This window comes from Oncorhynchus nerka, linkage group LG24 (assembly GCF_034236695.1).
Source record: "Oncorhynchus nerka isolate Pitt River linkage group LG24, Oner_Uvic_2.0, whole genome shotgun sequence".
NCBI lineage: Eukaryota > Metazoa > Chordata > Actinopteri > Salmoniformes > Salmonidae > Oncorhynchus > Oncorhynchus nerka.
The window spans coordinates 70,159,347-70,178,142 of NC_088419.1; the positions used below are offsets into that span (position 1 = coordinate 70,159,347).

At 41.6% G+C, this 18,796-nt stretch overlaps 1 protein-coding gene across 1 annotated transcript; it reads left to right on the forward strand.

Annotated features, from left to right (window-relative positions):
• Nucleotides 1-15,245: 15,245 nt before the first annotated feature.
• LOC115108520 (sodium/bile acid cotransporter 4-like) lies at nt 15,246-18,652 on the forward strand. The gene is made up of 3 exons (XM_029632977.1): nt 15,246-15,942; nt 16,454-16,664; nt 17,442-18,652. Exons 1-3 carry the CDS (start codon nt 15,395-15,397, stop codon nt 17,967-17,969), a joined length of 1,287 nt encoding a protein of 428 aa, XP_029488837.1. The 5' UTR covers nt 15,246-15,394; the 3' UTR covers nt 17,970-18,652.
• The last annotated feature ends 144 nt before the right edge of the window (nt 18,653-18,796 follow it).

Genomic DNA, 18,796 nt, shown 5'->3' on the forward strand with positions numbered 1-18,796 from the left:
AATCCATAAAAAGAAAGACTGGAGCTTTACTGGCAACGTTCCAAGTCTTCCATAGTGTTTCAGTTCATTTCCTGCTCCTGACGGGTCCTGCATTGATGTACCATATCAATATATGCGTAAAAGATCCTGCTTTCTCATTGATGTGTGATTTATCAGCTGTTGTGGCAACAAATAATCCATTATCCCCCCTCATAAGGCATCTCGTTGCTTTACCAATCCATTAGGCTTGGGGAGAAAGTGCTCCTGTCTGGGTTTTAGGGATTAAATTTGGCCAGGAAAGATGGTCTTCTCCAACCTGGAAAGCTGTCATTTAGGGCCCGATTCAGATGTAGGCCTTTCTTAAGCACGTCTCAGTAGTTGGTATTCAGACTTAGCTTATGCATGAGCTTTGCAGGTGTGGTTCCCTTGGAGTTTACCATGTCCGGAAATGAATTCACCATTTTCTGTATTCGGAGTTCATTCAAACATTTGAAGCGTTGTTTTACTATTGACAGTTACAGCTGATTTCAGGATTGTATCTCAATTTGCTCTCTTTAAAGTTGTGATTTATTTCAGTCTCTGAATTGTTTAATCAAACTTTTCACTGCCAGGGCATAACTACAATCCATCTCCTGAAATAGCCTAGCTGGGCGAGCATGCGCACTAGGCTCGAGCTTTTTCCCTGGCTAAACTAGCTGGCAAGCTGGAGTATACTAATTTTCATCCTCCTCCTCACCACTCTATTCCATTTTTTTTTAGCGTACAAAGCTTGTTACACACCTTGCATAAGGTATGTCTGTCTGAATACCAAGTGCTGAGAAGTGCATAAGAAACACATACATTACCTAAGTCTGAATCGGGCCCTAAATGACAGCTTTCCCGGTTGGAGAGGACAATCACAGACAGAAGGGATAACCCAGCCATGTCACTTGGGCTATAAAGCTGAAGCATCCCTTAGAACGTTCTGACCTCCAAATATGGTAGTGAGAGGGTTGAACTAGGTGAAACTGGGCCAACATTCTGCCAATTTTCTCATCGATGAAACATTGATCTCAAATGTTTCTGTTCCCAAATCTAGAATGTTACGAACACAGGGCTCCCGCGTGGAGCAGCGGTCTAAGGCACTGCATCTCAGTGCTAGAGGTGTCATTACAGACCCTGGTTTGATTCCAGGCTGCATCACATCCGGCCGTGATTGGGAGTCCCATAGGGCGGCGCACAGCCTCGTCCGGGTTTGGCCGGGGTAGGCCGTCATTGTAAATAAGAATTTATATCCATTTTCATTTCGAAGAGGTCTGATTACCTCCAGGTATACATCACTATACACTGAACAAAAATATAAATGCAACATGCAACATTTTTCTAAGATTTTACTGAGTTACATTTCATATATGGAAATCAGTCCATTTAAATACATTCCTTGGCCTCTAATATATGGATTTCACATGACTGGGAATACAGATATGCATCTGTTGGTCACAGATATCTTTAAAAAAGGTATGGGTGTGGATCAGAAAACCAGTCAGTATCTGGTGTGACCACAATTTGCCTCGTGCAGTGGAATGTTCTCTCACTCCTCTTCAATGGCTGTGCGAAGTTGCTGGATATTGGCGGGAACTGGAACATGCTGTCATGCATGTCGATCTGTGTATTCAAATTGCAATTGTGTTTGTTGTCCGGAGCTTATTATTTAATATTTTTATTCAACATTTATTTATACAGGTTTTTCTCATTGAGAGATATATATATATATATGCATAAACATAAACTTCAAATAAACTGCCTGCATCTAGAAAATGCTGATTTAAGACTTTCAGATTAGAGGTTCTCTCAGTTACAATCTGTGTCTACCAACAATTGTTTGGGAAACTGTGTATCTTTTATGCACTCCAAACCTTTCACTACTTGCCAAAATTTGGATGGATTATTATAATTTATATTATTATAATTATCCAAAGTAGATTTAAGGTAGTGGTCTGCTTTTAGTTTTCGGTTCATAGCCACGCCCAGATTTCAAAGACGTTTAAAAGCCATCCAATCATCCTCCGAACCAGACCTTCTTGCTTTAGCCCACCATAGCATTTCGTTCTCTTATGATTTTAGTAAACTCATCTGTAAACCAAGGGTTCTCTCTACCCTTAATCCTAAACTTTTTGAAAGGGGCATGCCTATTGCATAAATCCTGGAATGCATTGTGGAAGAAGAAAAGGATCATTCAAGTTCCAGTTTCTTTTTGTAATGACACATGGAGATCGCTTAGGAATTGTACCATCTCTCACACAGGCAATATAATAGCACAGTGATCACTTATGTCATTTGCAAAAATACCAGAAGCATTAAAATGATGAGGTGTATTGGTTAAGATCAAACCAAAGAGGATTCCAGAGTATACTTTATATTTAACCTAGTTACACTGTTGTAAATCTGAGTGAGATTGAAGGTATTGCATAGAATTTTGAGTTGATCAGAACTAGATGTTAATCAATCCTGATTCAGATCACCCATCAAGACAAACTCAAGAGTTGACATACTGTGATAACAATTTGAAACTTCGAGCCAGCAGTAACAGATGTAGGTATAACAACAAGATTCAACAATATTTAAAGATGAGCCAAGGTTCAAAGACAGATATTCAAATAGCTTAGGTTTAGTAACAGAAGTCAGAACGACCACCTAGAACATGTCTTTTACGTACACAGCAACACCACCACCCCTAGATTTACCATCTGCAAACCAAACAATTTAACAGATAAAAACGCTTTTAATTCAGGAGAATTCCATTGAATCAGGCTATTCATTTCAGTTGCATTCTTACACATAACTTTAGCCTAAACGGAACTGAAAACACCCAGCCTGTTTTGATCACAGATCATGATGAAGCCTGAACATTTCAGCTGTTTGTCATTGATTTAGCCCACAATCGCCTACAGATTTGATACACATGAAGACCTATATTTAATCTGGATTTGACAAACAATATCCTGACTTTTCCCCACATTATATTTGTTACCAATTAGGCTAAATGTAGTCCTATTAATAAGCTTTTGTTTTCATATTCATTTGCATAAGCTAACCATTGTGATTAATGTTATTTATTTATTCTGCTTTTTATGAATAAACATGCATCAGGGTAAAATATAATATAACATTAATGTTACTTACCTTACAGATCACAAAGTCAGCTAATTTCCAAATCACGTCGAAAGTGGTTTGAACTCTGAAATCTCAATACAAGGTAGAGACGATGAAGTCACCTCCCAGACAATCATTGGTACGGCTGATTAGCTGTCCAATGTAAAGTATCTACAATACCGGTCAAGAGATTGAGAACACCTACTCATTCAAGGGTTTTTCTTTATTTGTACTATTTTCTACATTGTAGAATAGTGAAGACATTAAAACGATGAAATAACACATATGGAATCATGTAGTAACCAAAAAAGTGTTAAACAAATCAAAACATATTTTATATTTGAGATTATTCAAAGTAGCCACCCTTTCCCTTGATGACAGCTTTGCACACTCTTGGCATTCTCTCAACTAGCTTTTTGAGGTAGTCACCTGGAATACAATGGGAACCACCGACACGGCTGGCTAGCCTATCTTCAAAGAATCAAACTTCCAGAGCGAGTGGAAGCAGAGTGAGCTCTGTAGTTCTGTCCAGGACTACACGACGGGTCGTCGAATGCCGGGCGACGGCAGAGGAGAGCAACAGTAGAAGAGACAGGTGGGGACCCCTTTTGGACAATCAGAGCATTACAAGCGTGTTGCAGAAAGGCCCAAACACCCTTTCTAAGGACGGGTTCTAACAAAAATCCACAAAGAACCAATGGATTTACACGTAAAATTCTTATTCTTAACAGGCAGTGATTTGTGTGCAAAGTATATGATTACTGTGAGAGTAGTTTCTAAATGTACCAAAGTATTATGTCTCTGTCCCTCTCTCTTTTTCTTTTGGTAAAAAGCCACCATATTGTGTCAGTCCACTAGGGACCTGTTTCCAGTGGTGGAAAAAGTACCCAATTGTCATACTTGAGTAAAAGTATAGATACTTTCTATTAAGGTAACTGAAGTAAAAGTGAAAGTCACCCAGTAAAATACTACTTGAGTAAAAGACTAAAAGTATTTGGTTTTAAATATACTTAAGTTTAGAAAGTAAATGTAATCGCTAAAATATACTTAAGTAACAAAAATAAAAGTATAAATAATTTCAAATTCCTTATATTAAGCAAAGCAGACTGCACCATTTTCTTGTTAAATATTTTTACGGCTAGCCAGGGGCACACTCCAACACTCAGACATTATTTACAAAAGATGCATTTGTGTTTAATGAGTCCGCCAGACCATAGGCAGTAGAGATAACCACGTGTTCTCTTAATAATTAAGTGAATTTCACAATGGTCCTGTCCTGCTAAGCATTCAAAATGTAACCAGTACTTTGGGTTGTCAGGGAAAATCTATGGAGTAAAAAGTACAATATTTTCTTTAGAAATGTAGCGAAGTAAAAGGTGTCAAAAATATAAATAGTAAAGTGAAGTACAGGTACCCCAAAAAACTACTTAACCCTTTCACACGTACCATCACACGGGTGTGATCGTTCTACATTGGTCCCGGAACTCTTATTTTAGAACGGCCAGTTTCGAATGATGCAACAATCAGCATTTGAGCTGGCCACACGTTTTTCAGAAACTATTTACACAAACACAGTCCTTACAAAGTTATGTCCAGAATGTGAGCAGTTTATTTTTGGATGCAATGTTCAGATATTCACAGAAGTAACTATAGCATAACACAATCATCCTAACCGGAAAAATGTAGGCTACATTGGTCCTAGCACTAACTGGTCATATTTTCTAACTCTCGGCTGACATAAACTACAATATGAATTAGCTAATAGCAATTACTATGTATAATTATTCAAGAATCGGAATGCATGATTTACCACAGGTAATTGAAAAACATGAGAATAATACAGTAAATATATAAATAATTACCACACAAAACATTTTCTGATAATGATTTGATACAAATGGCGAGTGCAGGCAGTCAATCACGTAACCTCTCACTCTGAGCCATTCAGTGTTGTTGTTTATGTATATAGCTAGTGAGCTAAACTGTAGCATTAGCAATGTCTTTCAAATGCGGAAATTCTGGAGATTAAAAAAAATTCTGACAATGAGTCTGAAAATCTGGAATCAGATTCTGACAGTGAAGAGCTGCCCCCCAGCCATTGAGAACCCTGAATCTGAGGACCCCTTGACCACTGACAAAGTCCCAGTTCCCTTTGAAGATGCTGGTGGTGATGGAGGCAGACTGACAATGGATGAAGTACAGGAGTTCTGTGGTAGCTGGAACGCCGCCAGCCATTTCACCCCTCCTGGCCCTGCTGTTTGCTTGATGAGTCCCAGTCTGGAGTGCAACGCCCCTTGCCATTTCCATCTGAGGCAGAGTGCTTCAAGTTCTTTCTGACAGAGGAGCTGGTGGGAGACATAGCAGAGACCAATCGCTATGCCTTGGAGCGACAAGAGAAGAGAGTCAGGAGTGGGGCGGACAACCACAATTAGTCAAATGTATACCTTCCTGGTGACAGTCTTTCTCACAGGGATAGTAAAGAAGAACTCCCTAAGAGAATACTGGAGCACAGATCCTATGTTTGCAACTCCCTTCTTTGTCACCCTATTTTCCCAAGACAGCATTTCATCAACAATGCTACTGCCATCCTAAATGACCCGTTATACAAAATAAGAAATGTCAACAGCTGGCAGTGAAGTGGCATGACAAACGAGACATCCATGTCCTTTCCACTGTCCATACAGCAACCATGTCGGCCAAAGGGAAGGTGGACCACCTAACAGGAGAGAGAAAAATCAAACCAGACTGCGTGCTTGACTATAATCTCAAAATTGGGGCATTGGATAAGGCAGACAGGATAAACAGCTTTGTGGAATGCACTCAGAAAATGAGCAAGTGGTATAAGAAGATATATATATATTTTTAAATCAGGATAGTTTCAAAATACAACAAGCCAATACTTCTCTGATTAGCATTTAACATTGTTTTACAGAGCTAATAGAAGAATGTAGCTAGCTACATAAGCACGATTGACTATAACACAATAAAAGTTATTAAATTGGTAACATTGCCTCGCGTCTCCGTGGTTATGAGGAATATATACTGTAATGACCTGACTAGATCATAAATGAACAATTGTCCAGACAGAGGCTTGAGTTTGCGAATTGACGGTTTATTAAACCAACTTTACACAGGCTACTGTTTGGGCCGTAGCACACGCCAAAAAGATGCCAGATAACCCACAAGCCAATCGTGACCTTCTCTTGTGAAGCCCAGACGTAAGAGAGAGAACAAAAGCTGAACCTGGTCTTAACTTCCAATGCTCCACCCCCCTGCACGCCACTCCGCCAACCACCAGGATGCCCGGCATCAGAACATTCCAGGCATTCCCGTGATTGGCAGATAGCATGTTGATTGACATGTCGGACCCCGCGAACACCGGGTACTGGTCAGTACAACACAACCACCTCCTAGCCTAACACATAACACACAGCTGTCTGTGCGGGTCGCTGCAATACAAATATATTATGCTCCATACACAGTGGGCTACAGTAGAAACGGTATAACACGACATACAGAAACTATTATAACGTAATAAGGCTTACCTGGATAGAAACGCAGTCTGGATTTGAAGATGGGTGTCTGTAGTGACGCCTCTAGCACTGAGACGCTGTTCCAGGGTAGCTTCAAAATACAACACATGCTAATACTTCTCTGAAGCATTTAGCATTGTTTTCCAGTGCTAATAGAAGAATGTAGCTAGCTACCTAAGCATTGAGTATAACACCATAAAGGTTATGAAATGAGTAACGTTACCTTGCTTGTCTGCGGTTATAATGAATATACACAAATATTATGCTACAGGAGATAAACGACATAACTGACAAGCAGAAACTAACGTAATAAGGCACTTACTTTGATAGAAACAAACACATCTCCAAAGTTATTATTGGTAATGAAAACAACTATGACTGCGATGCACCAGTTTCAACTGTTCTGCCTTATTATTATTCGACCATGCTGGTCATTTATGAACATTTGAACATCTTGGCCATGTTCTGTTATAATCTCTACCCGGCACAGCCAGAAGAGGACTGGCCACCCCACATAGCCTGGTTCCTCTCTAGGTTTCTTCCTAGGTTTTGGCCTTTCTAGGGAGTTTTTCCTAGCCACCGTGCTTTTACACCTGCATTGCTTGCTGTTTGGGGTTTTAGGCTGGGTTTCTGTACAGCACTTTGAGATATCAGCTGATGTACGAAGGGCTATATAAATAAATTTGATTTGATTTGATGCAGGCAACAGACGGGAAATGTGAACATGTGTGTGCAGGACGGGAGATGAGCAAACGTCTGCAGACTTGAACTGCACTAACAATTGGGAAGATTTGGGGTAATTTTGTCCGGGTCAGTAATGTCAAAAAAATGAATTGGTCCGCAAAAGTAAAAATGACTACTTTTATGTGAATGAATGAGGCGAAACACACCTCAATTCAAACTGTTCTTAGAAAATAAAAAACTTGTTAGAAAATAATTTGAAATGGACTAATTGAAATCAGCCTATAAATAAAAACAGGCTGCTTGCCTTGGTTTGAGGGCAGCGCGGATTAAATGTACTGTTGCGTAACAATCACATTTGGGAATGGAGAGAACGTTGTAACATCACGTGCATAAAAAAACACACGCTGGGGGCGACCATTAGAGATATTTGGAACTCACGCATGAAAGGGTTAAGTAGTACTTTAAAGTATTTTTACTTAAGTACTTTACGCCACTGCCTTTTCTAATGTATTAAGTGTTTATCCTGTGTTATCATTTAGTTAGCGAGTAAATAAAGAATTAAATAATTAAACCAATTTGTGTAGTTTTTGCAGATGCAGGAGGATATGACTGTTCAGAATGATGATATGAGGTTATGATTAATACTGTTTTAAAGATGTGATAGTTAAAGACCTTTAGAGTTTAATTTGGGTAACTCTTTAAACAACCACTCTCGTGGTGCCGCATTAAATCGGGTAACAATTAGACATAGTTTTTTTTTTAAACCTTTGTTTAACTAGGCAAGTCAGTTAAGAACAAATTCTTATTTTCAATGACGGCCTAGGAACAGTGGGTTAACTGCCTGTTCAGGGGCAGAACGACAGATTTGTACCTTGTCAGCTCGGGATATGAACTTGCAACCTTTCGGTTACTAGTCCAACGCTCTAACCACTAGGCTACCCTGCCGCCCCATTAGTCATCAGACTAATGAAAGTAAAGACAAGACAGCTCCATTCCACATGGATCCAAATACTTCTACCTGGAATTAAAAAGTGTTCTCCTTTGGTGACAGCCAAAGAACCCTGTTGGAACCCCTTTCTCAAAGAGTGTACTCAACAAGTTTAGCCTGTTAAGTTTACACCATTTAATTATGTTCTCAAACATCTCCTTTGCCATCTTCTCATGTCTTTTCATGGAACTCCATCTCCACACACACACACACACACACACACACACACACACACACACACACACACACACACACACACACACACACACACACACACACACACACACGACTGTAGCATAATTTCTCACATTTTAGGCATTGGAAGGATAATGTTGCAATGGGATGGGCACAGAGGTATGTATGTACAGTCCTTTTCAGTGTGGCGGCAAATTCATTGAATAGGAGAAGAGGATGTGGCTGCTTGTGGAAGGAGAGCAATGTGGGTAGTGGGTAGAACAGCTACAGTGACACTGATTGGTTGCTCTGGCTCATCACTTCTTGACTAAAAGAAAGATAGATTTAAAAAATGTGTTCGACCTTGCCATAGTTCAACAACTGAAAAGCCTTTATTAAGATACTCCCAGATATAGCAACACATTCAGTATTCACTGAATAAAGTAGCCTACCCATCCCCATTTACAATTTAATTAATCAATGAAATAAAGTATACTATAGCACATTCAATTACATTATTATTGTAGACTATAGGCTACTCCTGTATCTACCTTGTACAATACCGTAATCATTGAATGAAGTAGCAAGACATTCAGTATTCACTGAATGAAGTAGCCTACCCAGACACATTTCCAATTTAATTTATCAATTAGATAAATAATACAAGCACATACAGTTACATTATTGTAGAATAGGCTATTCCTGTATCCACACTATATTAGGATACCATTATGATTTCATTGGTCTTGTCAGGTATGATTTTAAGGTCTTCGATCGAAGTTGTATGTCATACCTCATTCCTTCTTCAGTGAAAAGTAGTTATACATCCCCCATTCAATTCAGTTTGAGAGTGAATGTGTAGGCCCTAGTGACAATTACGTTATTATTGTACACTAGCCTACTCCCCTATCGACACAGTAAATAGTATTGCCTATGTGCTTTTGACAATACGTTATCAACTCGTAATCAAGAAAAGTTTTTTTTTAAATAACCAAATTTGCCTTAACACAGTAGACCTAAATATTTCCTAACGATATCACAACTTAAATATAGCCTACTTTCTACTCAATTGGATCAAGGACATCTTGGTAATTATTTTCATAGTTTCCTTAGAGACAATCTGAGGCAGACACTTGAAAATCGCGTCTGCTGCTTGTAAAAAAAATAAAAAATAATAATAACATCTGTGTCACCGCCGAGCTCTCAAATACTGTGCCCATCTCTCACTCTATGAACGGTCATTGCTATCTGGATTCCTTGCGACGTCCCTACCCTGAACCCTAAACCTTAACGAACACTAAACCTAACCATTTTACATTTATACTTGATTGAGGAACGGACATCCCAAAGATCCTGAAATAGCACGGACCCTCTGGGAAAGCCTATGAACTCCTCTATTCGACTGAAAGCCATACCACGACTCCATTTAGTTGCTCCCAGCCTATAGACAGAAACTAAAACAGGAAACGCCCGTGCTCAGGTCTGTTCAACGCTGGTCCGACCAATCAGATTCCACACGTCAAGATTGCTTCGATCACGTTGACTGGGATATGTTCCGCATAACGGCGGACAATAACATTGATGAATACGCGGATTCGGTGAGCGAGTTTATTAGCAAGTGCATCGGTGATGTTGTACCAACAGCAACTATTAAAACCTTCCCCAACCAGAAACCGTGGATTGATGCCAGCATTCGCACAAAACTGAAAGCGCGAACCACTGCTTTTAATCAGTGCAAGGCGACCAGAAATATGACCGAATACAAACAGTGTAGCTATTCCCTCCGCAAGGCAATCAAACAAGCTAAGTGTCAGTATAGAGACAAAGTAGAGTCGCAATTCAACGGCTCAGACATGAGAGGTATGTGGCAGGGTCTACAGTCAATCACGGACTACAAAAAGAAAAACAGCCTCGTTGCGGACCACGATGTCTTGCTCCCAGACAAACTAAACAACTTCTTTGCTCGCTTTGAAGACAATACAGTGCCACCGACACGGCCCGCTACCAAAACATGCGGGCTCTCCTTCACTGCAGCCAATGTTAGTAAAACATTTAAACGTGTTAACCCTCGCAAGGCTGCCGTCCCAGCCGCATCCTCAGAGCATGCGCAGACCAGCTGGCTGGTGTGTTTATGGACAAATTCAATCAATCCTTATCCCAGTCTGCTGTTCCCACACGCCATTGTTTCTGTTCCCAAGAAAGCTAAGGTAACTGATATAAATTACTATCACCCCGGAGCACTCACTTCCGTCATCATGAAGTGCTTTGAGAGACTAGTCAAGGACCATATCACCTCCCCCCTACCTGACACCCTAGACCCACTCCAATTTGCTTACCGCCCCAATAGGTCCACAGACGATGCAATCGCAATCACACTGCTCTAACCCATCTGGAAAAGTGGAATACCTATGTAACAATGCTGTTCATCGACTACAGCTCAGCATTTAACACCATAGTACCCTCCAAACTCATCATTAAGCTCGAGACCCTGGGTCTCGACCCCACCCTGTGCAACTGGGTCCTGGACTTCCTGACGGGCCGCCCCAAGGTGGTGAGGGTAGGAAACAACATCTCCACCCCGCTGATCCTACACACTGGGGCCCCACAAGGGTGCATTCTCAGCCCTTTCCTGTACTCCCTGTTCACCCATGACTGCGTGGCCATGCACGCTTCCAGCTCAATCATCAAGTTTGCAGATGACACTACAGTGATTACCTTGATTGATTACCAACAACGACAAGACGGCCTACAGGGAGGAGGTGAGGGCCCTCGGAGTGTGGTGTCAGAAAAATAACCTCACACTCAATGTCAACAAAACAAAGGAGATGATCGTGGACTTCAGTAAACAGCAGAGGGAGCACCCCCCTATCCACATCGACGGAACAGTAGTGAAGGTGGAAAGTTTGAAGTTCCTCAGCGTACACATCACGGACAAACTGAAATGGTCCACCCACACAGACAGTGTGGTAAAGAAGGTGCAGCAGCGCCTCTTCAACCTCAGGAGGCTGAAGAAATTCGGCTTGTCACCAAAAACACTCACAAACTTCTACAGATGCACAATTGAGAGCATCCTGTCGGCCTGTATCCCCGCCTGGTATGGCAACTGCTCCGCCCACAACCATAAGGCTCTCCAGAGGGTAGTGAGGTCTGCACAATGCATCACCGGGGGCAAACTACCTGTCCTCCAGGACTCCTACACCACCCGATGTCACAGGAAGGCCAAAAAGATCATCAAGGACATCAACCACCCGAGCCACTGCCTGTTCACCCCGCTATCATCCAGAATGCGAGGTCAGTACAGGTGCATCAAAACTGGGACCGAGAGACTGAAAAACAGCTTCTATCTCAAGGCCATCAGACTGTTAAACAGCCATCACTAACATAGAGTGGCTGCTGCCAACATACTGACTCAAATCTCTAGCCACTTTAATAATTAAAAATTGGATGTAATAAATGTATCACTAGCCACTTTAAACAATGCCACTTTATATAATGTTGGCATACCCTACATTACTCATCTCATATGTATATACTGTACCATCTACTGCATCTTGCCTATGCCGTTTGGTTTGGTCATCCATATATTTTTATGTACATATTCTTATCCATTCCTTTACACTTGTGTGTATAAGGTAGTTGTGAAATTGTTAGATTACTTGTTAGATATTACTGCATAGTAAGCACTAGAAGCACACGCATTTCACTACACTCGCATTAACATCTGTTAAGCATGTGTATGTGACAAATAAAATTTGATTGATTGGTTTTCTGATGTAGACTACTGGGAACAGTCTGTGATTGGCTAACAACATTTAGATCTGTATACAGCGAGATATGATAACATACCATGCCATGAGGTGCTGAGGGAAAGACAGATGACCTATAGATTGGACATAATGTTTTCTTGGCAAATAGCGATAACAGGAAATGCACAAGACGTAGGCTACACTATAGCTCAAGGTGGCTACTTCGGAATGTCGGCTTGCATGGGAAAAACTGTACAGTTCTAACATTTATGGTTGAGATTTAATTAATATAAACTATGCCCCTTATGACTTTCATTGACACGCAGGCGTCATGCAGACGTTAGTAGGGCGTTGGTATGATGACATGTTAGTTACACGTAGGTGTCACGCAGACGTTGGTAAGGCGTTGGTATCAAGTCATGTCATTCAGACATTCAATGGTAAGTGACAGCCACACGTCGACAGGGTTGCCTACACTTAATTCTGGCACATATCACCCCCCATAGCAGAGCGACAACCGTAGCTAGCTATAGCTAGTATACACTGGTAGTGTATTTTGCCCATGCCTGTCAGGCACTATTCTCCCGCAGGAACGCCACAAATTGCGCGCTGCAGTTGTACACTATTGCAAAAGTTCAGCTATTCCCAACTTTGGTCCTGCCCTGTACATGCTCACGTCGCCCAATGGTCCACGCCACTTCGCTTCCCTCCACTGAAAATGAATGAGGCTCCGTTGTTTCATCTCCCCCAACGCGTTCAAAGGATCTCTGACAATCATGCAAAAACGTGTTGTGGTGCTCCCACACTTGAATGAAAAGTGCTGTGGAAAATGGTTCCCCGGCACACGTTTTCCGGCTGCCCGGCGTTGAAGTGGCTATTATGTATACAGGTCAGATTAAGAATGATCTGTGAAATAACGTCATAGAAATAGTGATCGGTTCACACGCCATAAACATGGTGATTACTTTAAAGCAGGCAACCAAATTCATGAAAGATAGAGATAGCCCGTGGCGATTTTAGCATGTAAATCTTGGTGGGGCAAAACAAAAAGAGTGGGATGCATGCCAGCAAAGGCACTACACAACACAATACATGAATTGCACTATAACGGTGACAAACGGTGCCATAAAACTGTTAGGGTCTACATAAAGATGTCCCAACAGCAGGGTCCCAACACCTTACCACTGCTACACCTGGCTTTCAGCAGAGCCTTGTCCGACAGCGAAACAGTTCATTCAGCCTCATTTACTGCCTTGTAAAAAAACATAGCTGATATGGCTGACTAGCTTAAATAAATGTGGTTTCTACTGACATTTGAGATGTACAAACTATGGCATAAGGGGACGACAAGCGGATAAGATGCAATACAACATTTAGTTTAAGACAATGAGTGAGCGATGGCGGATGTAGTCAGTATAACTATTTGTTCAGCACTTTTGAAATGTACAGCGCCGGAATTCAGAACATTGGCCGTTCTTACAGTGTACTACTTTCAGTAGCACTGTCAAAGCTGTACAAAAAAAGTATGCAAACAAGCACACACCCGAAAATAGACCAAATTATTAGGGTGAGACACATGGGCTACAAACAGCTTACTACACAACATACACTGAGTATTACTCTCTAAGCTACAGTAACATATCTCTCTGGCATCCTACATCATTTATGAAGCAGCATAAGACATTTTTGGACTCACATTGTTGTAATGTGCATGGACAGGACGTCCTTCGTGGGAAAATTTTGTCATCAAAGAGAAAGCTGGATGCTGGACTTCCAATGACGAGCTGAATGACAGTTCAAAGCTTATTTTCCCAGTCGTAGCACATTTTTCCCGAGTTCCCAGTTGTCTTGATCTCACAGTTAGCCACTGATGAATTCCAAACCACTCATTGTTGAATTTGCGATTTGAACTTGTTGTGTAATGTTTGTGTCCAATGGCTGATGAGCACCAAGACGTGTTATCTCTAATTTATCTTCATATGACAAAGATTGAAAATGATTTGCCAGTAGATTGTCAACTTGATTCATGGTGATTACTGCTAGCTTGCTAGCTAAGATTTTGAAAGGATGATGTTGACATGATCAGTCCAATCAAAGCTACAGTAGATATAACGTGATTTGATGTCATTCTATCTGTGGCCAATGACCTTGAGCCTTCTTGGATGGGCACTTCTAATATAACTCTATGGCAGAACCCATTTTCGAGGTCTAACCTTAAACAATGGGGTGACATACTGTCCCATGTGTGACAGAAACCTGAGCCAATCATGACAGAAAACTGAGCCAATCAGGTGCAACACTCTGTATTTTCTGCTGTCCAGCCCCACCACCACAGAAAGCAATTACATGTTGTTGTTTTTATTTTATTTTTTACATTGTTTGCACATTGATATGTGACACGTATTAATGCCAAAATAACAAGAAAAACAGGCAACCCCCCAAAAAATAATATTATTATTTAATTTTTTCCCTAAAATTAATGACGGGTCGCCACTGGAAATAACACACACAGGGAAGAACAGAAACGTGCCCGCGCATTCTTACAGTCAACAAACGAATATAAAGAGCGTCACAGTTTCCCTTTATGTTGTCCTACTCAACCTCAACATTTTAACAGTTACTCTGCTATGCGCTTGTCACAGCAAACTACAGGTCTCACTTATTCAAATTATGAATTTATTGTTGAAAGTAAAATTATGAGGACGTTCAACCCGATAAATGAGGACTTTCAACCCGATAAAATAAATGTTAATTAAAATATTTTAAAGAAAATATTTTGTAATATGATTAGCATGTGCAGGCTACAGTTGCCTATAATATAAATAGATGTGGTTCCTCCGTTGCACGAGCTCATGATAAAAGCCTGCACGAGTCCATCAACCCTGATATCAATTCCCCACAGACGATGAGCAGACTCCCATCTGTCAGCTAATGGGAGCCAATCCGTGGCCCCTGACCGTCACTAGGTGGGTCTGTGTTTAAAACACAACGCAATGCCTTGATGCCAACTCATTCTCTAACCACATGAGCCTCGAGTTCCAGCCTCTGTCATTGGTGACAGCGCGCGATGACAATGCACCGCTAGGGGACCACAGTTTACGCACTGGCACCTTCAGTGGGACACCGACTGTGAAGAGCTTCTGTCCACTGGTAACGCGATGGAGAACTCAAGCGTGGTGGTCACGGTTGTTCCAACTGCTGGCCAAACAGAATTCCTCAACTTCACCATAAATGACACCCTCTCCCGACTCTCAGAAAGCTTCTCGGAGGAACTCGCCATGGCAGGATTACGCGTAACGAACAACCCGGTATCTCTGAAAGCCAGCACTCTCCGTACTGCCTTTGCTGCTGGGCTTCGGGCTAAGCTGCCGCCGACGGAACCCGCTCACCTGGTGGTTGCCTTTTGGGATTCCCCGCTAAGTCACGGAATCAATGTGTTTGTGGGGATTGTCCTGTGCTTCACCATGCTGGGGCTAGGGTGTACGGTAGACGTTAGTCAGCTTGGGGAGCATATCCGCAGACCCATCGGGGTGCTGCTGGCGCTGGTGTGTCAGTTCGTCATCATGCCCCTGGTCGCCTTCCTGCTTGCTTTGGCATTCTCGCTCGACGACGTGGCGGCTATGGCAGTGCTACTGTGTGGCTGCTGTCCAGGAGGAAACCTATCCAACATCATGTCCTTATTAGTGAACGGGGAGATGAATCTGAGGTTACTCAAGAAATCACAACCTAACAAAACGAATTTATCACACCTTTGACGTGGACTATAAAATGCACTTCAACTAAAACGATCACAATTTATAGCCTACTTTTAGATGGAAAACAATATCTATAATGATTTATTCAAGATACCTATAACTCGAAGTTTAGGCACAATAAGTACGCTATTACTTGGATCTTCTGCATAGGCCTTTTGGTTGAATTTTACGCAAGAGAATTAGAATGGAATTTTACGCACGGTCATATCTCCAGCATACTGTTGGGACTTATGGTCCAAATTGTTTTAGCAGCACATCTTGAATTGATTTAAACACATCGCTATTTATTATACAGAAAATGGTGCCATTGCTTGGGGAAATAAGGATCCACCACTTAGGCCTATTCGTTAAACGTCAACCATTCTAAAATACTATTCGTGTATGCTACTGGTTACTCTGCTTTTACGTTTGGGGACTCAAATGAAGTTAATGTGATGTTGTCTTTCACCTTCCTCTCTCCAGCATTATCATGACCATCTCCTCCACGGTCCTTGCACTGGTGCTGATGCCGCTGTGTCTGTGGATATACAGCCGCGCCTGGATCAACACCCCCGTGGTCAACCTGATGCCGTTCGGCGCGATCATCCTCACCCTCTGTAGCACCGTCATACCCATCGGCCTGGGGGTCGTGCTCCGATACCGCTACAACCGGGCGGCCGACATCGTTTTAAAGGTTACTATGGGGCCGTCTCAAATAACGGTGGGGTATAGAAGAAGGTTTGGATACAGGATGACTGGGTCAAAGTGGTATTTAAAAAAAAAAGTTTTTACATTCCTTTAGTACTTTTTTATATAGCAGGGCCTGCCTAATATACATTATTGATGAACTTAAGTGTTACTTCATATTTCAATACTAAACTCTAAAAAGGGAAAGGGCAATTTAGAATTACATAACTGATTCTAATTCTCACCGTAAGAATTTAAGAATAAAATACAAGATAAAAATAGTATATAATTTTTATTTATTAAAACGGGGTAGTTTGGCTAGTAAAATAAATTACATTTTTTATAATGGTCAGTTGTGTACCTTTTGACTGTGTGTCATCACGAGTGTGACATTGTGCATATTGTGTATTTTTTTTATGTCTAGCTTTCTGTTGAGACAAAGGTAACATCAGAGGCAGAGATGCACTGTATGGTCAGGGAGAGCCCTTCCACTTCAGATGAACTCATCTAAAGGCAGCTCAACCAGGAGAGGGAGAGGCATGAGATGTGTGACAGAATCATAGAACTGGATGAGAAATCCACAGAGGGGAAGGGATACATGAAATCAGATAGATTTAAGTGGACCATGCTTACTTGTGGCATTCCCTTGGTCCTTTATAATATTGGTTCTGTTGGAATATCCTGAAAATTAGTCCATTGTTCCTTCCCTTTCCACCAAACAATCTGGATATAGAGAAGGCCTGTCATAAAACTTGTGTTGACCCCGTGGGGTATGTTTCCCCAGGTGTCCCTGTGGTCTCTGCTGGTGACCCTGGTGATGCTGTTCATCATGACGGGGGTCATGTTGGGCCCAGAGCTGCTGGCTACCATCCCTCCATCTGTCTACGTGGTAGCTGTCCTGATGCCTGCCTGTGGCTACGCTGCAGGCTACGGCCTGGCTACCCTCTTCGATCTCCCGCCCAACATCCGCAGGACCGTGTCACTAGAGACCGGGTGCCAGAACGTGCAGCTCTGTACAGCCATCCTGAAGATGGCCTTCCCACCACAGCTGATGGGGGGCATGTATATGTTCCCTCTGCTCTACGCCCTCTTCCAGGCAGCCGAGGCTGGCATCTTCATCCTGGCCTACCGGATGTACAGGAAAGAGGTTTTACACAAACCAGACACAAACCCACTGGGGGACAATGGGGATATTGGATATAATAGGTTTGAAGATGAAGATATGGGCTTTGACACTTCTTACGGGACGGTGACCACAAGTGACCCAAATCTCATCATGTTAGAGCCTTGTCCGGATGCTACTCCTGTTTAGTGTGCATGATACAATGATGGCCCACCGTAGGTGATGTCGTGCATACATTATGACATTCAGGTCTGCTTATGGCATCTCTACAAAAAATCCTTGTCATGTCAGCAATCTTTGACAGCAGGGAAGCTACCCTGTGTGTGTGTACGTCTCAGAAAAGAACACTCAAGATTATGGAGGGAGTGAAAGTTACAAAATATAATTGAAGCAAGCATAAGCCATATGACCATGAAAAAATATGAAAAGGTTAATTGAAGTAAAAATTGCTAGTATATCTGAGCTTACTTCAACAAATTGTTTATGAAAGAAAATGGCTGTGAAAATGGAAATCATCAAAAATAATCTCTATATTCATCCCCTCTCACATCACAGATGCAGTACAACATTGTTTCACAAAGGTGTCATCATCTCACTTGCTTGTAAAGTCTAACATGATCATCTGATCTACATGACCAAACATTGTCAATTATTATTTTGCATTCAAAGCAAGTGTTCAAATCGACTTGTTTTTGGTTCTTTTGGTGCCTATGGGTTCAGTTCAAGAGACAAATCATGCAGTACAATCCTTCAACAGAGCCTAATATAACTACTCCATATCACCATATGTACGATGACAAACTGTCTGTAAAATGTACCACTGTGTATATGTTTATCAATGTATATTAAAATAGATAGGAACAAAAAAATCAACTGACACTTCTGCATTCTGTCATCTTGTGACGTTTCATGTTATTTGCGGCTTCAGTGATTGGTTTTTGAGGCCAATTAGGAGGACTGCCACACCTGATTACAATGAATGAAATCGTGTGTCGTCAATCTATTTAAATTTGTCA